The sequence below is a fragment of the Vidua chalybeata genome, chromosome 19 (genome assembly GCF_026979565.1).
Source record: "Vidua chalybeata isolate OUT-0048 chromosome 19, bVidCha1 merged haplotype, whole genome shotgun sequence".
NCBI lineage: Eukaryota > Metazoa > Chordata > Aves > Passeriformes > Viduidae > Vidua > Vidua chalybeata.
This window is the reverse complement of record NC_071548.1, coordinates 2,713,400-2,739,183: the sequence shown is the minus strand read 5'-3', so window position 1 is coordinate 2,739,183 and position 25,784 is coordinate 2,713,400. Positions and strand designations below refer to the sequence as shown.

Here is a 25,784-nt window from a genome sequence, read left to right as displayed (position 1 = left end):
CACTTCCCTCACGTCCTGGAAGGCTTCTAAGGGTCTCTGTGACTAAGGGTTACATATCTGAAGTCAACAGCGGAATAACTCGGGACATTAAACAACACAAGGAGTTATCCCGAGTGGTCATTAAGTGGTGAAGAGTAATACAAATAAAATCGAGTCCCAAGTGCTTCCTGGTAAGTGGAGACACAAGAAAGTTGCAGCAAAATCGTCAGCCTTCATCTACCAGGAACCGCGCCTTGGTGGAGATCCTACTGCAAGCTGAGTCACCTGCTGCAGCGAGGTGCAGGGCGGGCACGGGGGCTGCACGCCCGGGGACGGGCTGCGAGTCACTGCGGGCATCCCCGGGGACAGGCTGCGGGTCACTGCGGGCATCCCCAGGGACAGGCTGCGGGACACTGTGGGCATCCCCAGGGACAGGCTGCGGGACACTGTGGGCATCCCCGGGCACAGGCTGCGGGACACTGCGGGCATGCAGGGCTGCACCCCTGGGGACAAGACTGCGAGTCACTGCAGGCATCCCCAGGGACAGGCTGCGGGACACTGTGGGCATCCCCAGGGACAGGCTGCGGGACACTGTGGGCATCCCCAGGGACAGGCTGCGGGACACTGCGGGCATCCCCAGGGACAGGCTGCGGGACACTGCGGGCATGCAGGGCTGCACCCCTGGGGACAAGACTGCGAGTCACTGCAGGCATCCCCAGGGACAGGCTGCGGGTCTCTGCGGGCCGCCCCAGCGCAGAGAGCGCGTCTAAGTTTCCCGGCCAAACGAAACCCTTCGGTCCCGCCCGTCATCACCCCTTCCCTACACAGGGTAGCTCGGGCGCAAGCAGGGCGGGGCAGGAGCGGAGCGGGCTCTCACCCGGGGCCGGGACATCTGCCAAGGGGGCTCGGGGCAGCGGCGGAGCCCGGGACGGGCCGTAGCCGCGGGCGGCCGCTGCTCCCGATCCGGCGCCGCGTTTTGCCGGCGCAGCAAGTGCCGGCCTTGCCGGAGGAGGAGCGGCGGGAGGGGGAAGGGGGAGGAGGAGCCGGCCCTCGGCCGAGCCGCTCCCGCCCCTCAGCTGGGAGCCCGCAGCCAGCGGGTGCGAGCTGCAGAGCCGAGCGGCGCCGCGCCGAGCCGGGATGCGGGAGCCGGGGATGGGGTAGCCGCGCCGCCCTGCCGCGCTCCCCACCATGTAGGCGAGCCCCGGGCGCCGCGCACATCGCTCCCCGCCGCCTGCACCGCGTTCGCACCGGGCCGGGGGACCATGCGGAGCGCCCCGGTCTCCGGGCTCCTGCCGCTGCTCCTGGGGCTGCGGCTGCTGCTGGGCGGCGGCGCCGCGGCTCAGTACTCCAGCGACCTGTGCAACTGGAAGGGGAGGTGAGGCGGCATGCTGCCCGGGCAGGGGGGAGCGGGGACCGCCGCGTCCATCGCCGTCCCGCCGGGGGAAGATGCTGATGCCGAGCACAAAAGGGAGACCTTCCCGCCGCGGTGCCCGGAACGGGGCGGCGGACGGCGGAGAGCCGGGGCCGGGGGCGGATCTGCCTCCCTCCCTCCCGGCGGGCTCACCGCGAAGAAACGAAGGGCAGCGGTCCCCGGGCAAGGAGGGATGGGCGGCCGGGGCGAGCTGGGCTCCCCTCGGCGGGGTTGAGGGGCCGGGGCGGGCTGGGCTCCCCTCGGCGCTATTCGGGGGGCTGGGAGAGGGAGGGCGGTGCCAAGCCCGCCGCGGAGAAGTTTCTCCCCGCGACCATCTTCGCCGCGGCCCCAGCGCTCCGCGGAGGCGGCGGCCGCGCCCGGGGGAGCAGCGAGGCAGCCCCGGCTCGGAGCGGCGCTGGGATGCGCTGCACCTGCGGAGCGCTCCCGCCGCAGCCTGCGCGTCCCTCCCCGGGGCTCTTGCTGGCTCCCGTCCGCGCTCTTCCCTTCCCTCGCCTGCGCTCCCCCTCCGAGCGCGTCCCGCACTTGGCGCTCAGCCCCGGGTCACTCCCTGCTCCCTCGTCCCGCGGAGATGATGATGATGGTGATGAGCTCCGGGAGCGGGGGCTGGCACAGCGGCCGCGCTGCTGATTTATTCTAATTGCACCGGTTGAGAAACCTCTCCAGTTCTCAAGTGTTTATCTCCCAAATTATCTTTCCTTTAATTGCTTGTAATATGTTTAACGCGCGTGGTTGGGTCTGTGACCTTCTCCTCTCTTTATAGGTTTAAAAAGCAGCTCTGCTCAACTAGCAAGTGTTGCTGGGTCAGACTTACTTGGAGAGTAAAATAACTCCTAACTCTTAATACACTCTTCAGATCTGACTTTCTCTAACATAAAAGTTTGGCCAGTCTATATCAGTGGAGTGTTTTGGAGTAGGGAGAATTCAAAGTGGGGAAACAATTGGACTGACTTTCAGCATCATGATTTCTTATCTCTTACTGTCTGAAATGTGGTGCTTTGTATTTACTTTTTTTTTTTTTTTTGCGTTTTTTTGATAATTGATGCATAGTTAATAGCAGTGAATCCACTTGAAGATGAGTCTGCTTGATAGGGATCAAACCTCTGGCAAACTCCTAATTTGTCGTTTTTCTTTACACAAACCAAAACAAAACAAAAAACAAAAACCCAAACAACCCCCACCCCCCAAAACAAACATACAAAAAAAAAACCCTGAAAATGCTGTACCAAAGCATTCCAAAGCATCCCAGCTGCTGTACTTGTACTTACCTGGACCTTACCACCTGGTACTGCTGCAAGTGTTTCAAAAGAATGGTGACAGTCCTCTGCAATTTTGCCCTGTTTTGCTGTTATTTTTGGTTGTTTTCTTAGAGCAAACAGTGACCCCTCATTCACCTGAGCAGGGTTAGAATAAGCAATGCCTCGAATATCAGCTAAGGGTGATGCTTGGGGTGGGGGAAGTGAAATCTTGTAACTGAGTTTGGGATGAACCTGGCGATGCCAGCTTGGATTTACTCACCTGCTGTTGTTCTGGTGAGCTGAAGTGGTGACAGCTTTGTGATGAAGCTGTTGGATGAGCAGGGAAGGAAGAGCAAAGTTTGCTCTGGGTGGTTTCACTTGTGGGAGAGTTTTGGAGTTCAGGTGGGCTGGAATTTTGGGAGGGGATAAAGTAACCCAGGCTGACTTAGGCCCTACTGATGACAAACAGGTGTTGTCAGAAATGCTGGCAGTCTTAAGGCTACTCAATATAATCTGACTTGTCCTAAAAGCACAGCAGTTAAGAAGGAAAGAAAGTAATTTGATGTACCAGTAAATATCATTAATTAAATATTTCAGCGTGGATACTAAGAGTTATATGGGTTAGAAAGAACTTTTTTAAAATGCGAAATATAATATTTTGAAGTCATGTGATGGTTTTTACCTTGACTGTTAGGAAAAGTTATGAACTGTAATGTCATAGTCTTTCTTCCCCACAGTGAAGTCATAGGTTGGCTTGTGCTGGTGGATTTGAGAGTCATGTCATCTTCTGTAGTGAACCTGAAGGTGTTTTCTCACCTTTTATATACATGTCTATATTAAAAGCAACAGTCTTAAAACCAAAACATCCTGGATATGTTTTTTTTTTTCCCTTATTAGCTTGTGGAGAAGTGATGAGCTTATACCCCTGAGTAGGATGAAGAACTTCACTAGGATTCCTCTGGATATCCCTGATGCTTCCAGGGAAATCTGATGCAATGCACAGCTTGACACCTGCAATTTAAGTACAAGCCATAATAGCATCTTAATAAATAGCTTGTCAGAGAGCTTCCAGGAAAGCTTTGTCCAGGAGAAAGCAGAAACTTCACTATGATGTGTCCAGTTATTACTTTTGCTGTAACTTCATTTTTTTTTTGTGCTGCAATGACCTCTTGATGCTTTGGGCAAAAGTGCTTCAGTGACAGGCTGAGAGAATATGCTGGCCTGGCATGTTTGACTGTAGGATAGAGAATTCAGCTCTTATGTGGCTGCTTTTGTCCATCAGTCTTGCTCTTGGTATGGTGGATGCTCTGAGGAATTCTTAATTTTCTCTAGATTGTCATCTCTTATTAAATTCTCCAATTTAGGAGCAAAAGTTCCCTGTGTTCATTGCAGGGTGCAGGGAGGACATGGGTACTTGTAGGGCTCCTCAGCACATCTTTAATGGAATAAATAAATAACTGAAGTAGATAGTGTGAATATTCTTCTTGCTCCCTTTTTCTTTAAATAACACCTGTTCCACATTGCAGCATAACAGCTCACTGCAGTGATACTGTAACAGGTTTTTCAGGGCAAGCATAAGGGGATGGCTGAAGCCAGAAAGGGAGAAGAGCAAGGAGACAGATGCAGTGCTTCAGGATGTCCTCATGGATTGGTATGAGGAAGTAGCTGTAGAAGTAGCTTGTTGTAGAAGTAAGTCCCAATAAACAGCACACATTTAAAATGGGTGGATGGCTCATCCATCACTGTAACCATGAAACACCTGCCCTATGTCCTCGCCATATAATCAAAAAACCAGAACTCCAATGAGTTTGGAGAATGAAAAGGCTCCTGGGTCTCCATTACTGTGTGGACCTGGTGTGTCTGATGGGTGGCTAGTGAGAGCTAAACCTGGTGTTAAACAGTCTCAGTGTGAGGACAAGTCATTCTGACTGAAAGCAAAGCGACAGGTTTTACTGGATGATGATGGTTGCTGTTAAATAATGTGAACATGTATTTTGAAATCTGCTTAACTTTTGAGTCATCCTTTATTATAAGGCTTAATGTGTGCAGGTACTCGTGCTTGATGTATCTGTCTAATGGCATCACTCTTGCCTGTGGGATTAATTGGCTTTCAGAAGATAATTTCAGAGTCCACCCTGTTTTCGTTTGAACACTGTGAATGTTTGAACAAAATTAACATAACTTTTTTTTTTTTCCTCTGGCAGAAATTCACTGCCTCACTGTTGTTGGGATCACTTGCAACAGAAGTTTCACTGCACGAGTTCAGAGTTTTGCCCCTGGTGTCTTCCTTCTGTTTAAGCACTCAGGCTGGAATGTGCCAGTATAAGTCCTGCAAAACCTCTGCAGCTTGTTTTGATGTCTTGAGTAGGGACAAGTGATGTGTGAGGATAACTTTCTGCCCCTTTGCTGAAGACTAACTTTTACACTATTTAATTTTGTTTATTTGCACATAAACAGGCTTCTCTGTTTTCTGTTGAGTGGCATCATGTGTGTGCTGTGGTGAAAACTGATTTTGTGGACCAGATGTGGATTTACAGTCAACTTGAAATATCCCTTTGCAAGTAAAGTTTCCTGAATGTGTTAAATACTACTGAATTTGAGGGCAAGAGTCTAAAGGTTAAAAGCTTGTCCCTCTTTCCTCCTCATCTGTGTTCTTGATGTGGCTTTCAAGATTCTTCAAAAGCACATGTTTGGAGGCTCTATTGTTATTAAATATGACTTTTTTTCTTTCTGAGCTTCCTCGTGTAACCTCTATCAAGTAGGTCACACCGACACTCACAATAATGAGTCACGTCAACAGTAAATGCAAACCATATGGTTTGGGTTTTTTCCCTTTTACACATTGCTTGTAGTTACTTTCTAAGTGCTGACTTGAATTTAGACCCCGTTCAGTACCCAAATATGTCTTTGGGATGGGGAATTGTGTGTTTGGAGGTTTCTGCTGAGGAACCAGGACTTGATGTCATCACTTGCACTACACTAAAATATGTTTTTGCCCCAGATTTCCTGTGTAACCTCAGACTTAATCCTTTTAAATTATTTTTTTCCCCTGTCTTGATTTATCTGCCTACAAGTGGGAATGTTGTGAAGCTTCCCTAAAATCCTGCAAAGCAGACCCATGAGGTGACAAAGAGTCTGGTTTTGGGTTGTCTTCTACAGGCACAGGATAAAAGGTGCTTCTGTTTGGGAACAAGGTGCACAGAGCACGGGAGGAGGAGAAACAAGTTTGGTGGTGAAGTGATTTTATCATACTCACTTAAGAGGTTTGTGACAGGACAGAGACTGGGACCAAGGGATTTTTCCCTAATAGCCCAAATACTGCAGCCAGTAAATCAAGCTTCCCACAGCTTGTTCTTCCAGCTGCAGTGCCTGCCCTGTGCAGTGTTTTATCAGGGCTTTCAGCCACTCTGGGTAGAGAGCTGGTGGGCTTGATCCACCATCAGTGATAGGCAGCAGGGGTTGTTCAGAGCTGCCCTCAGCTTAGGTTGTGGGCAAACAAGCCATGGGGATTTACTACTCATCCTACTTAGCAGCTGGCCCTGGGACCCTGTTGTGCCCTCCTATCCCATCCCTGTGGTCCCTGTGAAATGGTTGTTGGGGTGCTCATTTTTGGCCATAGTAAATGGCCACATGTTCTCTGTCTTGCTAAACACAGCTCTGTGTCTGCTTGTAGCCCATCAGTGAAAATGATAAACTGAGCTTAAGCCTCATACTGGGTAGCAGTGGAGGAGCAGGTTCCTACCAAAAAAAGCAGCACAGTTCAGTGCTTCCCCAGCTATGACAAGGGACAGAGGTGTCTCCTCTCCTCTTTCTACCTCCCAGTGTGGAGACTGGGGCTGCCCACTGGGCTCGAGGGTATCGGTAGCACGTAGAGCATTGCTTTTGCTGCAGTTTACAGGATGAGCTTGGCATCCCTCCCACTTTCAGAACCATTGGGAATATAGACTTGGAAGGGGAACAAAGTACTTGGAAAAAGGTGGAGTCTGATCTGTGAAGCTGGATTGAGCCACCAGAAAGGGAGTTTGAGCCTACGTGTTTTACTCAGTATGCCCGGCTCAGCTGATGGGCAGTAACTGAGCCTGTAGTAATTTAATTACTTTTGATCATGTGCTTATATCCTATTTAATTTTGAAGCCTATTACTAGTGGTTTGACGTTTTCTTCTGGGGGATGATTTGAAATTGTCCCGTAATATTAAGGCTGAAGTGTTGCAAGAGACCTGCGCTGCAGAGCTGGATGGGCCAACACCCAGTGATGTCCTGGGCTTCCTGCATTTCTTGCTGTGTGTTTTGAAAGGTTTGACATTCCCATTGTTAGCTCTGTCATTTCTCTAACCTTCTCTTTCTTTCCTCCTCCAGTGGCTTAACCCACGAGTCTCACAGGAAGGATGTTGAACAGGTCTACCTCCGCTGTTCTGAAGGGTCCATAGAGTGGATGTACCCCACGGGAGCACTCATAGTCAACCTGCGACCCAATATTTCACCTGCCTCTTACAAACACTTGACTGTTTGCATAAAGCCCTTCAAAGACTCTGCAGGAGCAAATATTTATTTGGAAAAAACTGGAGAACTGAAACTCTTGGTCCGAGATGGAGACCGCAGCCCCAGCAGAGTGTATTGCTTTGGCTACGACCAGGGGGGCCTGTTTGTGGAGGCCACTCCTCAGCAGGACATTAGCAGGAAGATTACAGGCTTCCAGTACGAATTGATGAGCAAGGGGATAGCAGCTGATTTGCACACAGCTTCTGGTGAGTTCTGGGGTATTGTCAGACTCCCACCTCCTGTATTGGGTGTATAACAGATGGCAGAGAGTGAGTGAATGAGTGGGAAAGTGGCTGGCTGTGAGTTTCGTGTGCTTTTAAGGACATGTTTTATAAACAGAACTATTGCAGAGGAATTGATTTGGTTTTTGGTTTGTTGTATTTTGGAAGCTGGTGGCATGGGCTGAACTCCAGTGATTTGTTGAGGGCCACAGTGTGCAGGGTTCTCCCCTTGCAGGGGTGGGTGTATTTCAGGAGCTAGCTTTACCCTACACTGCACTCCAGCATGAACCGGGCTTCCCAGCCTTGCTGTAACACTTTCCTAACTACTTTTTTACTCAGTTTTTAAGACCCCGCTGCATGTTTTGAATAATAAACATTTGAACAAGGAGGCACTCCTTTTCCTCAGTGTTTTTTTTTCCCCTTTGCAAGTAGCGCTACTTGCTGACCTAATTATTGCTTTTTCTGTTGTGGGTTTTTTAAAAATTCAAACAAGGAAAATGGTGTGTTCCTTCCTCAGCTCTCCTTATTACACTCTCCTGGGCATTATTGTGTCATGGCAGAGCTCTTCAATACTTTTACAGGACAGTGTTGTCTTCTCTCTCAACCATTATGAAAAGCAAGTTTTGTAGGGAGGAGTTTTACTCCAAGGAAAAACTTATAGGGAAGAGGAGTGGACAAACTGAAAGATCTTACAAGCCTGTAAAGTCTGGTACTTTTAAAATAGCATTTGGAAAAATGGCTGCAGGTGTGACCTAAGCGTGCTGAGCAATTAGACAGTTTGAGAAGAAAAACTGGCATTTGTGGAGGATGACAAGAGTGAAAGGGGTGATACCTGGTTCATGCATCTTACCCATTCAGGATTGCCTCTAGCTTTTATCCCCAAAACCAAGGAGGGGAGATTTCCAGAGTAGCCCAAGGAATTGCAGATTTTGGGTAGTTTATCTCAAATGACTGCAAGGATTTCAAGGTTTAGGTATTTTAAGTGGGGAACTGGATTTGTTTCAACTAGATTTCTCTTTTGAAATGTGGGCTGCCTTTGCTCTTTTGGGTGAAGGCAGTGAGAGAAGTCCTCAGAGCACACTTGGGATGACTCAGCCCGGGGTAAACCCGATGTTTAGTGAGGCTGTGTGGCCCAAGAGCTGTATGGATGCTGGCCAGACTCTGCCGTGCTGATGCCACATGCTCTGCCTGAGATGCTGCTTGATAAGTGGTGCTGTGACTAATTAAACCGCAGCTGGATCTTCCAGGGATATCTTCTCTGGGATAAGTGATTGCAGAACTTGTTCCATCCTCTCCCCTCCCCTGGCTCCTTTCCACATCAGGCTCTGGATTGTTTATTTGTGTATTTGTGCAGCCCTGCCAGTGGTAAATGTTGTCACGCCAGCTCGGATGGGGCTTTATTTTTGTGCAGCTCTGAGCTGGACTCGGCTCAGCTGAGCAGAGCTGGACTCAGGGCTGATGCAGTAACCTCGGGAACTGACAGGTGGCAGCTTTGCCATTAAAACAAAAAATATAAACACAAATATTTTACATTTGTAGTCACTGCCTTTACTTTTGCCATGCTCACAAGTGGTAGCTTATTATTGGGCATTCTGCATTTCAAGCAGACTTCTCTGCTACATCCAAAATTGCTGTAAATGAAGTGGGATATCTCTGCTGAGCTGCTTTCCCAGTAAGATCATTTGTGCAAAGATGAATACACTGTGCAGAATGTCAGCTATGTAGTAAAATTCCATTGCAGAAGACATTAAATACATTGTTTAATCAGTTATTTGGAGAATGTTCCCGGCTTCAGTGCTGCTTTCTCTGTCAGGCTGTGAGGATGGAGACGCTTATGAGAAGTCACTTAAACTTACTAAGAGAAGTCCTGTGCTCTTTAATTTTCCAAAAAAAGTTGAAATTGCTTTTGCATGTAGTAAAATAATATGACAGAAACACTGCTTATCACTGCTGGGTTTAGTCTGCACTTAGGGTTTCTCCTGAGCTTTGCTCACTGAGGACTTGCTGCTGACATCCTTTACCAGCACAAGCCAGCACAAACTGCTGTGTTTTCAGAACTAAATGCTCTTCTTTGCACATTAAATCTTGGAGGTTTTTAAAGCTGATGGGAGCATTTTTTTCAGCGACGTTCAGAAGTCAAACTGAGGACTGCATCCAATTACAGCCTTTCTCTTTAATAGGCACATTAAATCCCTTTTTCAGTGACTGCTGTATTTTCAGCTGTAACAGACGCTGGTTAAGTTTCAGTGCTGTCTTATGAAACAATGTGGTGGGGAATCTGCTCCGTTCTCCAAGTGTCTTGTTTGGCTTGAAGAAGCTTTTTAATAGTTCATCAGCAGAGCCTTCAGGGCAAACTGGGGATCTCTATTGTATTTTAAATTATTTCTCTTGCCTTTTTTTTGGATCCCCAGACTCTGGGGAGGGGCTGTGCAGGGTGAAAACACGATGAAAATGCCATACATGACTCTTTCCACTACTTGGTTAGATGAGCACTTTTATTTTCCTATAAATATCTGTACGTCTGGGGGAACTGCCAAATAGCTGCCTTGTGAGGCTTCCACAGAGCAATATATTTGAGGCTCTTTGCAGTTTGTGGACCTCCTTTCTTCTGCTTCTAGTTTTTGTCTGAAACCTCAGATGAAATGCCCTTTACTGAACAGTTCATTTGGAGGGCGAGTTTACAATCACTGAAATCACTGAAGATTTTTTTTTCCCTGGGGAGGAGGCTCAAGTCAGAGGCAAGTGCTGACCTTAAAGGAGCTGAAAACTGGGTTTAAAGTTTTGCATTTCCCACCACCCTTATTTCAGTCCCTTGTTCACAAGCGTGGCTGATGTTTTTGGCTGCTGCACTCTGGAAAAACGAGGCTGCTGTGTCTCAGTTGCAGTTTGACAGAGTTTAGCAGAGCTGGCAGTAGGTGTGAAGAGGTGACAAAGACGTGAGATGCTGTTGTAGATGGGGTCAGAGATGTGCCGGGCAGAGGAAGCTGCAGTGCTTCTTCTGACGGCAAAGAGCTGAAAATTGCAAATATTGCATGATTTCCTTGCTACTTCAGAGTGGGGAGATGGCTATCATAAAAGGCCCAGGTGTGGGGCTCAGCAATCCAGCCCTTTTCCTTGTGCAATAACTACTTGCTAACAACTTCTCCCCGCTTTCCCTAAATGCTGTGTTTGTTTCCTGGTGATAATTGTTGTACTCTGCCCTTGAATTTACTCTCTCTTCCTAACCTGGCATCCCAGCACTGATTAAAGGGTGTAAGTCATCTGTTTAATACTTTAATGACCTGTTGTGTCCTTAGAGCCCTGACATTGCAGGGTGCATCAACAAATCAACAATGCTTGGCATGGTGCCTGTGGTTTAATTAGAAATCCTCAAGTTTTATTAGTTTGCAGCCATTCTTTCCCACTTAATCAGAGTCTAGCAAATAATTCAGTAGAAAACATATGCAGGTTCTGCATTGGCCTTTCCCTTTGTTTGAAAAGTCGAACGACACAGGGCAGTCTTAACAATTTTCTAGATTTTGGGGACTTAACCCTTTTCTTGGCTCTGACTCTGCCTTACCACAGTCTCTCAACATTTTCCTAACTGTAGGAAGAATCTGCTATACTGGAGATTTTAATTCAGGTTGCTGACATCTGGTATGGGAAGTTTTTTACCGTGATAGTAACAGTCAAAAAAAAAGTGCATTTCTGTAGGGTTGTAATTTCTGAAGAAGGGAAGAGGAGTGAAGGCAAAACATGCCGCAGTGTTTGACATCACTTAATGGGAGTAGTCCCTAAGAAGGGTCACCTTGACAATTCAGGCATCTTGATGGGTGTGTTCTCTCTTCATATCCAAAGTGATAGTTGACTGAAAGTGCTTTTGATTTCAGATTAGGCTTTGGGTTGCACCCCTCGATCATTCCCATCCACACTGATGGTCCATTAACTCCAGCTCATGCTCTGCAGCCCTGCTCTGAAGCCTCAGTGTTTGCCCGAATGAAGAACTGAGGCATTGTGACATTTTGGCCTGAGGCCACTGGAGAATCAGCAGAACTTGTTTGAGTTGTTGAATTCTGTTGATTCTAATCTTTTCTGCTTGTGCAGGAAGAAAATACTCTGAGTATCAGCCGTGCTGCCTATACTGGCAAGTAGATGGAGGTTTTGGCAAAAGTGCTCTGGCCACGTAGTCCCTGCAAGTTTTCTGGAGGTGCTGACCCACATGAGCTCCTCAGCTGTGCCTGGGTTGGGTCTGCCTTGCACCACAGCAGACTGCTTGCTTTAAATTTCTATGAGAACTGTGAAGGTCCCTTGAGTGTAATTTACTTTTTGAGTACCTCACCTTCTGCTCAGCTAAGCTGAAACAAGAATCTGTAGGTTTGACCAAAAGTTTTGGGGAGGAAGGTGAACCCCCTGTCCCACCAAAGGAGCTTTATTTTGTTACTTAAAGTCTTTGTTTCAAGAGTGTCTCATTGAGCTCTGGGTCCAGCTTTGTTCAAGCTGGGTAGTTTACTCTTCCCATTGCACACTCACGGGAGTGTGTGTAATTTAGTTGTCAGAGCTCAGAGGGTGTATTGAAAGCCCTTTCATTACCCACCTGCTTCTGTGTAGTAAAAAAGTCAAACTTTAACAAAAATGCTCCTTTATCTTGATGGCATCTACAGATTTAGTGCAGATTCTATTAGCTGTTTTAAATGTTGTCTTTATTAATGCTGGGTACCTGGCTGAGAATATTAATATGTAGGAGGTGCAACACTTGTGTGGGTTTCTGAAAAACAAGGCAAAGCCGGATAAATCCAGCTAAGTAATTAACAGTATTCAGCTATTTCCTGTATGCTGTCCTGAGAAAACAGATCAGAAATCCAGAAAGCTCAGAAGTCTTTGGGCTATACCAGTGTTTCTGCTTACAAATGGCTTTTTAAAGCACTTTTCTTAACTTCTGATCTTGAATGCAGTGAGTGTTTGGCAGAGGTGGGGCACCGTGCTGCCCTATCTCTGCAGGTATCCTCCCAGGGCTCTGTTGTCATTCCACCTTTTAGGCTCCTAGTCTCATGCTTTCCTCTGGTTCCTCACAAATATCCAGTCTTTAGGGTTTTTTTCTTTCTTGGAGGCTGGATGTGCTACTTAGCTTTGTAACCTGAGGCAGCAGATGGTGGAATCACAGAAAGGTTTATTTTGGAAGAGACCTTTACAGTCCAGCCCCCTGCAGTGTGCAGGGACACCTTCCCCAGACCCCACTGCTTAGAGCCCCACCCAAGCTGGCTTTGAATGTTTCCAAGTTTAGGGCATCTACCACTACTCTGCATCCTGTTCCAGTAGTTCACCATCCTCACACTGGTGTATTTTTCACTTCTTGTCAGAGTGGAAACTTTCAGGTGTTTTGTGCCAAGGCTGGCGAGTGGGAGGCGGTGCCTGCTGTGCCCACTCTTTGCCAGGGTAACCATGACTGAGCTGTGGGCAGAAGAGGTGATGGAAAGAAGCACTTGGAACACTTAAACTGAAAGTTCCCATGACCTTTATGCCTAGCACAGGTTCTGCCTGAGTAATTGTGACCATCTGAGATGTTGGCACTGTGCTGTGTGGCAGAGTGGGAGCACATGGGGTCTGTTCCTATACACCCCATCAGATGAGAAAAATGCCTTGCTTTGTATTTCTCTCCTCCCTGTTTTCTGTGCAGGTTAAAACTCTAGTACCTCTTGGGGTTGAGGGATTTGAGCTAGATGGTTTTTAAGGTCCCTTCCAACCCAAACTATCCTGTGACTCTATGAAGTGCACAGAATAGATTGATACTGCAGTCCTCTCATTTGGGGTTTGCTGGAGAAATGATTCATAAACAGCAGCAAAGTTGAGGGATCTGCCCTATAAGCCTGAGCACATCTTGCTGGGTGTCTCACCTGTGCACCTAAAGCTTTGATGATTTGACTTTTCTCTAAAAAGTCATAAACAAGTTTTAAGAGAATAACATCAGAAAGCAGCCTTTATTGCAGTTTCTCAAAATACACTGCAATTAATGGCTATGCAAGGGATTGTTCTGGCACTCCTGCTCTAGGACACAATATTTCAAATGTGTGGGTTGGTTTTTTCTTTTTTTCTTTTTTCTTTTTTTTTTTTTTTTTTTTTTTTTTTTGTGCGTGTTCTCCCTCATTGCAGGAGCCCGTCCACACTAATTTTGTCTTTCCCACAGTATCCAAAACTTGGTACAGAGTAACCATGAAAATATAACCAGCATTCCCTAACCCTACTGTGCAAAGAACACATTTAAAGCTAGTTTTTGAGGGCGTGTCACTGAACCGTGTGTCATGGAGCAGCACCTAGCTGGATCAGGCTGGCTGCTCTATAACACTGCCTGGAGTGGGAATAATTTTGAGTAGCTGGAAACCTGCTCCACTTATTCATGTGCCTGAATTGGTAAGGTCTGTGGTGAATGATTGACTGGGTGGGAGAGTTTGAGAACAAAGTTTTTGATTTTTTTTTTCCTGTGTGGAACGGTTTCAAAGTGCTGCTCTGATGCTCAGGGAACGCACACACCCAAACATCAACTTCAACTGAGCAAGGGTGATGTTTTGGGGTCTGAAAAATGTTGGACTAAGAAGCTTTCACTTAAAAGAAAACACCCACCAAAATTGGATGGATTCCCTAATTTAATCTCTCCTTCTCCCAAGAAAAAGGTTTTGCCAGCATCTTCTCTGGCCCTGCTTGTCCCTTGATGTTGTCTGGCAGGAGCTGGTTTTGCAGTGGGCAGAGGAGGTGACAATGGGGCTGCAGTGATAAATACACAGCTGCAGGGGACAGGGGGATAGAAAATAGCTTATTTTTGCTAGACTGGCCACGAATGCCGTTAGCTTATTTCTCAACTCAGTGGGCAGTCAAAACCAATAAGCAGTCAGGTGTATTGTCCGGGCAGCTGGGGCTCTGCTCTGCCCTGACCTTTGTGTACCACCAAAGATGGTCCCACAAACAGAGCTGCAATCCAGCCCAGTTGCTTGGCAGTCTTTAATAATGCTCTGTGCTTGCTCTGCAGAACTGTTTAGTTTGCTAATTCCTGAGGCTGTAGTTGAAGAAGGGATGAGAGGGCGGGGAAGCTGCATTCCTCTTCCCACTGACTGAAACATGGGCCAAATCTCTCCTGTGTTGGAGTCTTGATTTGCAGGGCAGAAAATCTCTCTCGCCTCGATCTGTGCTAGAAACCAACAAATATTCACTGAAATATTGCACAGATTCTTGGAGGATATTCTAGACCTAAAGCTGTGATGTGTTATGTCTGACCTTGGTTTAATACTGGCTCAGAAAAGCTGCTGCCCTATGACAGCCTTGGTCCAGTTAATCTTTTTCTGGTTCAGATTTGTGGAAGGATTTTTTGGTGTGGGTTGTACGGGCACCTCCTGACTCCTTCATGGGATTTGAGCATTAACTCCTGCAGTGGGCATCACCTCTGGTGTTTGCCCATATCCTTTCTGTATTGAAGCCCTGGGAGAGCTGTAGTGATCAGAGGTGCTGGGAATGCACACGGAGCTTGCGTGGAATTGGCCCTGTCTGCCTCCCAGGATCATTCCTGTCTGTACAGGATGCACCTCTGCCCCACCAGAACTGCTGCTAGCTTTTACATCAATTTCTTCTATCTGCAAGTGGATGTCAGAAATGTGAGAGAAAAAATTGTTCCTATGTAGAACTGGAGAATGGGCTTGATATGACCAAGCAGGGTGTGCTTTTAAGGAAGAAAAGGTGAAGTATCTCAAAGCTTTTACTGTTACAAATGAAAAGTTTTAAGTAGCTTTTTTCTTTAAGGTTAACTGGACAATGTTACAGCATTGAAGATCTCTCGCTGTGTAGATGTAGCCCCTTTACAACCCTTCTCAAGGACAGACTGATCAAAAAAACATGGTTGTATAATGACAACTAGCCTTGTTCCTTCAGAGCTCTCCCACATACCAAAAAGAATTTGATTTCTAGAAACAGGAAGGAGAAGGACCTGTGTGGAGCTGAGTGCACATATGCTTTTTTTTTTTTTTTTTTAAAGACTCACTTAATCTTTGATCTGTCACTATTCCACTCTCAGGGTTTAACTTTAACCAGCTATTTGTTTCTTAATTCTATTCCTCTGCTCCATCCGAGGCATTAATGGACCGAAGGGGAGGAGGGAGGGAAGGCTTTGGTGTTCCTGGCAGGTTTCCAGCCTGGTAGTAGGTGCTGGCTCCGGCCTCTCCTGGCAGGGGCAGGGAGAAGTGCTTGGCTGCACAATTTCCCCAGGGCATGGGAGTGAAAAACACCTTACTTGTTCATTTTCTGCGTGACAGCTGAGCTCTGTGTTAGCTGCCAGAGACAAAGCCCAACAGGACATCAAAAACTTTGTAACTTCACATTTCCCTAGATCTGACCCGTGCGAGCTTTTACAAGGCTTTGGCATGACGTTTTCTTTAGAAGAAAGAGGAAACCTTTCCAGAGTGGATTTTGGGAGGGGATGAGCCAAGCCATGTGTCTTTGTGGGTTTTGAGTCAGGGCACGCATTCCCTTTGGTCCTGTGTGGCGGGGGTGCAGTGCTGGCACGTTCTCCTGGGTGACAGCAAGGGACACACTGCTCCAGCCCTTCTGCTGCAGCTCAGAGGGGATCAGAGGAGCCCCTCAACCATCCAGAGGCACCTCTGACTTCCAGCAGCTCATTTCTCCTCATGCTTCCCACTCCTAATCCCCCTTGGGCAGTAGAGGTAGGTTTGAGGAAGGACAGAGGGATTTTCTGTGAGATAGTCAAATAGAGCTGCTTTTTTATGGCTTTATAGTGGTGTCTTGTGCACGTAGAGCAGGAGGAATTCCCAGCAGTTATCAGGCTGCCATCTTTTCCCTTTAATTGCAGTTAGGGAGGGAGAAGAGAAAAGCAAAAAACAAAAAAAGCAGATGTGTACAGGTGCTGCTTGCACAGGACATGGGCTGGTGTGGTTGCAGAGACACTTCTGCTTTGCTGGGCTCTGCTGCTGCAGTGCAGAGAGAAGAATTTAACTGGACATCTGATCTGCTGAGTGGGGCTTTTTGGACACAATATCTTGCAGACTTGACTGTAACTGAGGGTTTTTCTAGAGCTGTGATGCAATGGGTAAGGGTAGGAGCTGGGCTGGGATTTGGCACTGATCCTGTCACCATTCTGTCTCTGCCCACCCCACTGCTGGGGTTGCCACAGACGGGAAAGAGGAGGGACAGGAAGAAGTGTCTTGAAGCTGTGACACTTCCCATCATTTCTCCTGGGTTGATGCAACTCATACATGGAGGTAGAGTTTATTGATGTTTAATGCTGCTTAAATAAGAACTGCTCTGTGGGTTTTTAATTCCTTTTGTTTTGCTTTGTTTTAAATTTTAAACTAATGGCTGTGTTTCTAGCTGACCTTTCAGCTCATTTGTTAGAATGGCTGCTGCATCTTGGAACAGCAAAAAGGCATCAATCCCAAAGGATCCTTACGTGCTCTGTATCTGCTGAGCCAAGTTTCAATTTGAAAGCTGTTGCAAATGGAGCTTGCCTAGTACCAAATCTCTTCCTCACATTGTTTACATAAATAGTTAATCTTTGGTACTTAGGGACTTTAATACCCTCTTGGAAGACAGTTCTGTGAAAAGATAAATTTCTGGTTTATGATCTCTTGTCCCAACGTTTTCTCAGAACACAAAGGTCATCACATCTCTAATAGTGAGGTTTTACAGTATGCTTTTTTTATTCTTTCTTTGCAGGAAGGAAGTGGTATTGACTCAATTCTCTTGTCACAGTCCATGCCACAGCCTGCAAAGGCCTGCATTTCATTAAATTTATTTACAGGTTTAAACTGTTCTTGGCCAGTGTCTATATTTTCCAAGTTATTTCTGGAAACTTGTACATATGTGCAACTTCAACTGAGTGTTAGAAGGCAAGGAATGGGATTTGACATTTCCTTTTCTGCAGGGGTAAAATCACTTTTTATACATAGAGGTAAAGTCAGTTTTTATGCACTTTTTATACAGAGAGGTCAGGGAAGGATGTCCATTGCAGCATCATGATGTTGTTTCAGCTGCTCCATCACCACCTTGTCCTGTACCAAATCTTGGCTGTAAGAAGAAGGGAATCTTTGAGTTTTGTATCTGTGCTCATGATCCTTATCCCAAGTTGCCTCTTCTGCTTAGCACGGGGGCTCAGATTGACTTTGTGGCAAACAGGGGGATGAACACTTCTGCCTCCAGAAGAGCACTGAACTCTCCCATTATGTTACTCACAGCCTTAACCTTGTATTCATCAAAACACAGCCTCATTGTGGCCTTCCAGTGCTTAAAGGGGGCTCACAAAAAATAGGGAAGTGTCTTTTTACATGGGCAGATAATGATAGGATAAGGGGTAACAGTTCTAAACTAAAGGAGGAGAGATTTAGATTAATATTAAAGAGAAATTCTTTGCTCTGAGGATAGTGAGGTGAAGCTGTGGCTCCCCCATCCCTGGAAGTGTCCCAGGCCACGCTGGATGGGGCTGGGAGCATCCTGGGATAGTGGAAAGTGTCCCTGCCATGGCAGGGGGTGGGAATGAGATGATCTTTCAGGTCCCTTCTGTCCCAAGCTGTTCTGTGATTCTGTGGTCCCACGTCTGAGGCTTATTGATCCAGAGGGCTGGGAGCAGGGCAAGTCCAAGTCTCCTGGTTGTTCCCTGACTTGCTCTTTTCCTACTGACATGCTGGAAAAAGTGCAGTGCTTGCAGAAAGCCCTGTAATCCTACCCCATCCAAAGACAGGAAAACCTTGTAAAACAAAGGGGTGATGAGAGAGCTCCTCTGTGTGTTGTGACAGGGTGTCAGTAATTTCCAGCCCAGCTGTGGACAGGCTCTGTGTCTTCTGGCCCTGTTTTCCCTCACTGTGTGGCTGCAGGTATTATGTTAAATGCAGGTGTGCTGGATGCAGCTCTGCTGGCCTCAGCTCCGGTTCCTTCTAAATACGAGATGCACTGACAGTGCAGCTGCATTGATGTAGTTTTAGGTGGTGTTTCAGTGTGGGGGTTGTGAGGGTTTTGAGGTTGAGTGTTGTTTTGGCTTGCTCAGGAAGAGTTTTCTGAGGTGGTGAGGAAAGTTGAGGTGTATCAAGAAAGGAAAGGACTAGTCACAGCCTGGTAAACCAGAGTGGTTATCAAATTCTTGTCCACCTCCATTGCAAAGCAGGTTTTTTTTTTTTTTTTTTTTGTCTGGGATATGAGCTGTGAGAGGTTTGTTTCATGGAAGAAATGCTCCTCCAGAGAGGAAGCACAGGCATACTAAAGAAGAAATAATTAGCAGGATTTATTTCATTTTGTAATTAGTTAAAGCAGGATCAGAGCAAGATTTATTATTTTTTTTGTCTTGCTCATATGATGTTTGTCCCTAAACTCTTGTCTCCTAGAGTTGAGACAAGTTGAGATGTGATAATTTTTGCTTAGGACTCAGAAAAATAACAGAGAAATGCACCATTATTGGAGAAACCACGTCTCTATTTTTATAATCTGCTCTGGGAAGTCTGCACTCTGTGTTTCCAGGAAGGAGACTCATCCTGTGATGCCCTTTCCAGTCTGGGTGCTGCCAGTTACAGAGCTGGCAGCAAGAGCTGGAAAGGTGTGGGTGGGTTTCTTTGTTCCATGTGAACTAATGCTGATGTCAGGCTGAGGGAAATGGGTCTGTGGTCCCACACGGGTGTGGCTGGAGGTGCTGCAGTACAGGGACTGCAACAAGACCCATCTGAATGTCTTGAAGAGAAAAGACTACTTGTTTCAATCAGAAAAATGAACAGAAAAGAACGCTTCAACCCTGCCTGGACCTCCTTGGTAGCTCTTGATGCTTAAAAAGGTCTGATTGCTCATCAAAGGGTTGTTCAGGAGTACCGAGGTGTGGGTGGAAGAGCAGATAAAGAGCTCTGTGTTTTCCTCCCCCAGCATCCACACCTTCACCACACGGCACGCGTGCACCCGCTTCTTCACGAAACCAAAGGGTATTCCTTGGTGAAGTGGTTTTCTGCAATTACTTTGTGTTCAACATTTTCACTTCTGCTTAAAATGAGTCTCTTCCTGTGCATGCTGCCGGCACAGGGGTGGGTGTTCAGCACAGCCTCTCTGGGGACACAGGATGGAGAAGGTCTTTTGGGCTCACTGGGTGGAGTGCTGGGCTGGTGGGCAGGGACCTGTGGCAGGGCTCATGGGGTGTTCTGATAGCTGTGACGTCGTGGAGTGTGCTCAGAAAAATCTGGACAGGCAGAAGAAACTTCTTTCTTGTGGGTTGGAGGCTGGTTTTGGGGTAAGGTCGGGTCAGTCAGACCCATGGGTGGCTGTCGAAACACAAAAGTTTCAAAAGAAGACCAGGTCCCTTCATGTGGTTTTTGTGACGCCTGCAGCCAGAGCCAGCACGTCTCGGTTGCGTGTGTCCTGCAGGGAGCTGCCATCCTCCACCATGGCCCCTCCATAACCCCAGCTCCTCTTTTCCAAGGAAAGAAGGGTTCTGTGCACACAAACCAAAGGAGGAAGGACTGGAGCTGTGTGTGTGAGCTGAGACAGGCCAGCGACACCTCCCACCACTCTTTGGGCAGTTTGCTAAACTGCAGCACTGCAGGGGTGCTCAAATATCCCCAATATTGGGGAAAATCCTTCCTAGACAGCCCAGCTCTCTGGTGCTGGCAGAGCTGGGAACTGCCTGAGGCTCGTGGAATCTCCTCAGGGCACATCCCTCTCTTAGCAAGCGTTTCTGCCTCCCTGTGGAGAGGTCCAGGAGAGGACCAGCAACGTGTTGGACAAAACTGTTGGCCAACAAGTGCGGTCTATTGTTAGCATCGCCTCGTCCTCCTCACTAACACCAGGTTCAGAGGGCAAATCGCTCAAAGCAGCTGGGACATGACTGCTGGCTTGTGAGGAATGATGTAATTACATCTCCCTCTGCGGGGAGGTGAATAGAGAGGCCTTTGGAGGCACTGGGCGTTGGAGGGAGAGGGCTGCCTCAGGTTACTCCAGGTCAGGATACTGTCAAAATCCATCAAAGGCACTCCCAGGAGAGTCGGCAGCCGACGTGCACAATGCAGGCTTTATGCCACTGCTGGTGGAGCTGAGTTATAGGCATCTGGGCTTTAGAGGGCTTCAATAAAATGTTGCTTTTCTATGTTTTTGGGTTTTTTTTTTCCCACCTTTCTCCTGCTGCTGTATGAATTAAGGCTCTTTGGCTCATCGAGTTTAAAGGAATTAGAGCAGCTGACGTTGATATTGTTGTTGCAAGTTCATAGGATTGCTTTTGGATGTGAGAATCAAAAATGTTGCTTTTCTATGTTTTTTTTTTTCCCCACCTTTCTCCTGCTGCTGTATGAATTAAGGCTCTTCGGCTCATCGAGTTTAAAGGAATTAGGCAGCTGATGTTGATATTGCTGTTGCAAGTTCATAGGATTGCTTTTGGATGTGAGAACCTGGGCAGCCCTCGAGACATCCCCAGGGAGTCAGGATCTGGCAAACACAGCTGCCTTGTTTAGTAACCAGGCCCAGTTCCCCAGAAAATGAACATCTTCACTTGCTGTGCATGAGTGGGGTTGATTTTTTTTTTAAATTTATTTTTTTATAGTTATAAGGATGCTTCCTGTTTTAGCCTGAGGTGTGTGTGTTATTTTGACCTATGGGAGGAGCAGAGCACCTGCTGCCCAGTCCAAAGGGAATGAGTGCTGAACTGCAGCTAAAGCCACGAACTTTTGTGTTAAACACACAGATTCCTTCATGGCTGTGATTCAAAAGAAAGTGTAGGCATTGACACCTCCTAAGGATTTATTTTCTTTTATGAGCCTTTATAGAAATCAGGCTTTGGTTGTAGCCAGTGGATGTTATTTGCTTTTTAATGGTTCATTTACCTCAGCAGTAATCCTTCACAACTTGCTTTCCATCTGTGCTTCCATACCTTGTTTTTGCCACTTGCAAGATCTATTTGATACTCTGTGAATGCAGATTTGGGAGTTGTCCCACAGAAGAGGATTTTTGGTCTTCATCTGTCTGGAGCTGCAGAGATGGGTGGTGGAGAATGGTTGCTAAAGCAGCTCACATGCCACCACACTGCTGTGAGTCAGCTGGACCTGAAGCAGATTTTAAGTAATGGTCTAGTGTGAGCAATGCTGAGCATTTTTAATTTCCTTTTGAATTTAAAAAGGCTGCAGGATTTTGCCTAGGGTCCACAATTAAAATGATTTGATTCTGTGTACACATGGAGGTTTGTTCATTTGATTTATTACTGTGTCAGTCTATTTAAATGGAAGGAACCACTTTTAAAGCATTTTGTTTTTCATCTTTAATGCTGTTGCTTGTGTTGCACCTCTTTGGAGAACAGAATTGCCTTAGTCATTTTGGTGTTTTTAATTTTCTGATGGGGCTGGATGAACTACAGAGGTGTCTGGTCTAAACCAAGACTTAAAAATGCTCAGATGCCTCTTTATTAGAAGGTCTTTCCAGAATGAAATATCTGAAATCCAGCTGTGGGTTTAGAGGATGTCCATCAGCTGTGCTTTGTTTTGGAGCTTGTGTCCATGTGAAAATGCCATGGGATTTGTGCAAGGTCCCTCTGTGTGGCTGATCTAAGTCAGGTCCTCATTTGGGCAGAGGGAGCCTGGGGAAGAGGGACTTCTGCCCTGGATGGATTTGGGAGGTGCCATGAGTGAAACAGCTGCACAGCAGATGTTTAGTGACTAAAACACTGAGATGTGCCCAGGGAAGCGGTGGAATCACCATTCCTGGAAGTGTTCAAAACGTGTGTGGATGTGGCACCTGGGGACAGGGGTTAGTGTGGGCATGGCAGTGCTGGGGTAATGGTTGGACTCGATGATCTGAGAGATCTTTTCCAACCGGAATGATTCTGTGATTCTGTTACAATTTTCTTTGTCAGATGAAGCTTCTTTATTTGTTCTAGCCACTGATCAAAATCTCTTGAGTTTAAAACTTGAAGTATCTTTAGCCTGAATTTATTCTAGTTCTCCAGTTACGTCTAGGCTTCATCTGGTTTTGCATTGCTCATTATATTAAAAATTTTCCAAACTTTTCTGAAGGGAGCTGAAATACGATGTGGGGAAAGAAGGGCAGGGAAAGCTGGCTTGTTTCTGAAAGCTTTGGAGGTATTCAAGCTAAACAGAAATGTGATTGATCCAAATGCTATTTTGCCTATTCCTTGTCTCTTCTTTTGGAGCTTTTTAAGCTCCTTGAATTATTCCTTCAAACATCCCTGCCCAGAAATGTGCATTTTACGTTTCCTTTAATCCTATTAAACAGCATGTTACACTGTGTATGAATCATCTGACTGGAGCAAATCTGGTGGATTTGGTTCAATAATCTTTCTTTCTGGATCACTGCCTTTCTGGGTCCCGGGAAAAAAGAAGAGATTTGCCATGTCTTGTGTCAGAGGGTGGCTTATGCTGTCTGACAGGAGGGTGGCAGAGCATCGGAGGCACCAGCTGCATCTTCTGTGGACAAGCTTGAATCTACTTTTAAGTGCAATGGATCAATTTTGGGAAGCAGGTGGGGGGGGGGGTGGGGGAAGAAGGTTGTGACTGTTTGGGAATCTAAACTAAGTGTTTTCAGATGTTGAGGTTCAAAAACCAAATTTTTTGGGGGTGGGAGTGGGTTCAGTTTGCAGTTTGGTGGTGGATGGTGTGATGGAATCTGTCCAGTCACCTCCAGTGGAGCCCTGTTCTGCTGGAGCCTGTGCCTGTGCTGATCCAGGGTTTCCATTTTCCTGGGTGATGTGTTGAGGTGACACCAGGTGACAGACAAGGTTCTGATCCTCGTTCCACTGTGGACAGACTCACTGAGCATGGCCAGGCAGGGCAGATCCTGATAATAAGCAAATTCCTGAACGCAGCAGGGTGTTATAGAAACATCTGTACTGCAACTACAGCACCTTCTCCTCAGAAATATCTGGCTGAGTACAAAGAGGAGCCACATTCTTGCATTGATTAGATTAGTGCAGATATCCAAATGTTTCCAGCAGTACAGGAAATGGTCTTTGTGCTGCTTGAGCTCAAACAGATATGGGCTCGCGTTTCCGCTTTGCCTCATCGCCCTCCAACACGTGCATTGGGGTTTTTCCCTCCCCTCTTTGCCTCCCCCACTCTGTAACCTCCTGGGTCTTTGATGTGGTGATGTCTAAATGGCCCAAAAACACTTGATAGAAATTGTAAGAGAGAAGCTTTGCCATCAGAGTAGCAAAGACACATGATGTGAAAGCTTTTGAGTGAATTTACAGCAGAGCGCCCTTCAAATGCACCCAGTAGCAAATATATATTTTCCATGAGTGCAGTGAGTGTGTGCAATGTTTGCTAGACAATATATCCCAGCAGGATTGGTAAAGAGATCCCTATTCCTGCTTGGGTACAAAAATCTCATGGAGGCTTTAGGGTTAACTAGGGGTAGCCCACTTCTTGTAGTGGCAGAGATGCCAGACAGATCTTTGGAGTGATTGTGCTCATGTTTGTGTGTGTTTGTCAGTCACGTTTTTGTTCAGTTCAAATGGTTTGTTTATTTAAATTTATTTATTTGCTGCTGTCTAGCCCTTTGCTAACTGTGACCCTTCCTGTGCAGCTCCCTGCCGACCCTGCAGTGACACTGAGGTCCTCCTGGCTGTCTGCACTAGTGATTTCGGTGAGTTGCTGTCTCCCCAGTCCCCCCATCTCCCATAAACACCAATCTCCTCACACCTGGCAGCCTCCAGCAGCAGTAAATGTGGTCTGAGGGCGCTGGGCACATGGAGAGCTCTGAGGAGCTCAGAACTCTCTGCCCAGCTGGCACCTCCCCAAGGTGGACAGAGTGACACAGCAACCACGGTAGAAGGTCAAGGATTTGGGTGCATCAAGGAGAGGCTGTTACTTCTTGTTGGTTGACTTGACAAAAGACCAAAAGTTTCACTAATTGTCCATGCTTCCCTTTTTAAAAGGGGAATTAGCATTAGCTGTGTCTGTAATGGCTGAAGAACAGAAAGTACGTTGTCAGGGAGCATTTAGTACATATCTTCTTGTTAGAATTCTTCATGATTAATGCTATATTTCTGATGTGATTATTTTTCTGTTTAAATTTAATATGTGGGTGCCCTTTGCTGGACAGAATACAAATATAAACTATAAAAAAATGCAAATATATACTGGCGGTTTCTGGATAATCTTCACTCTCAGAATAACAAAGGACCAAAACTTGGGCTGCTGTAGTGAAGTCAGTTCCCCTGGTTGCACAGGCCTGAGTTTGGACCAAGGTCTTCCAAAGCATTTTTGTGTAATTAATCCTCAAAACCTTTTTCTGTTTCCAGTGATCAGAGGCTCCATTCAAAACGTAACGAACGAGGCAGAAGAGCAAGAATCCATCATTCACGTCGGTGTCAACAAACTGTACAGGCAGAAGAGCAAAGTCTTTCAGCTGACAGGGGAGAGTGGGAACTGGAGAGGACAAATAAAGACCTTGCTGGAGTGTGGGGTGAAGCCAGGAGATGGAGACTTCCTTTTCACGGGACGTATGCACTTTGGGGAGGCCAGGTTAGGCTGTGCCCCTCGTTTCAAAGACTTCCAAAGGATGTACAAAGAGGCAAAAGACAAAGGGCTAAACCCATGTGAGATTGGCCCAGATTGAAACCCCCTGTTTGGCCGAAGATGGCTTTTAGCATTTGGCCAGGGATATTTCCTGGCTGCAGTGGAAACTCTGAACAAACGTGGTAACTGAGGCTGGACAGAGCTGGAGGCTGAGACCCCACAGCCTGCGGTGCTCACAGGCTCATGGAAGCAACAGAGGTACGAGCTCAGAGGGCTGCCAAGCAAGAAAGGCTGGATTTTTAACCAATCTTGTCCTTATGAATTAAGTTATTATATTTTTTTAGTGACTTCCTTAGGAAAAGAAACAAAGAAAACTCCCATGTCTTAATAAAAGAAAAACCCAAATGAAAGCCAAGATGCCTTTGTATCTTTTTAATACTAATTTTTAAAAATGTCTTAAGCTGATGTAGCATTTGGTATGGCGTATTCTGTATAAATGGCCAAGAATGTGATAGAGCACGGTAAAACATCTTAACATTGATGCTTTGTAAAAAGCTTGGTGTACAATTCAAAGTTGTTTCTTATGACAGAAATTTATGGAGCCAAACTCTTATGCGTGTGTGTTGTTTTTTTTTTTTTTTTTATTTGAAAGAATGTACAATAGCCACCTGCAATTTTTTTGTCCAGGCTGGCAAATTCTTTCCATTCCAGAGAAATAAAGGTCCCTGGATTTGACACATGCTGTTTAAAATCTTTATTTTTTTTCTTTCTTCTTAAGGCTGATTTCAGCTAGTCCAGATGTGCTCATAGATCACTTCTGGGCTGCTCACTTATTTTGTGGCTTCACTGAGCAGAACCAGAGTTCCTGTGAGGCATTGGGAACCACAGTTTTTTTCAAAGGGGAAGCAAGAGCTATTTTTG

General features: G+C 46.5%; 2 protein-coding genes across 2 annotated transcripts in view; both read left to right on the top strand.

Annotated features, from left to right (window-relative positions):
- The window catches only part of TBCD (tubulin folding cofactor D), a 382,417-nt gene that overhangs the window by 238,120 nt on the left and 118,513 nt on the right, over positions 1 to 25,784 (top strand). The window lies entirely within an intron of this gene.
- On the top strand, positions 1,062 to 25,598 carry METRNL (meteorin like, glial cell differentiation regulator). The gene is made up of 4 exons (XM_053960727.1): positions 1,062 to 1,354; positions 7,004 to 7,392; positions 23,929 to 23,988; positions 24,647 to 25,598. The coding sequence occupies exons 1-4, from the start codon at positions 1,242 to 1,244 to the stop codon at positions 24,961 to 24,963; spliced, it is 879 nt and encodes a 292-aa protein (XP_053816702.1). The 5' UTR covers positions 1,062 to 1,241; the 3' UTR covers positions 24,964 to 25,598.

Coding starts and splice junctions, on each gene's coding strand:
- METRNL (XM_053960727.1), top strand. CDS start 1,242: ATGCGGAGCGCCCCGGTCTCCGGGCTCCTGCCGCTGCTCCTGGGGCTG. Junction 1,355..7,003: donor CTGTGCAACTGGAAGGGGAG/GTGAGGCGGCAT, acceptor TTCCTCCTCCAG/TGGCTTAACCCACGAGTCTC. Junction 7,393..23,928: donor TGATTTGCACACAGCTTCTG/GTGAGTTCTGGG, acceptor CTTCCTGTGCAG/CTCCCTGCCGACCCTGCAGT.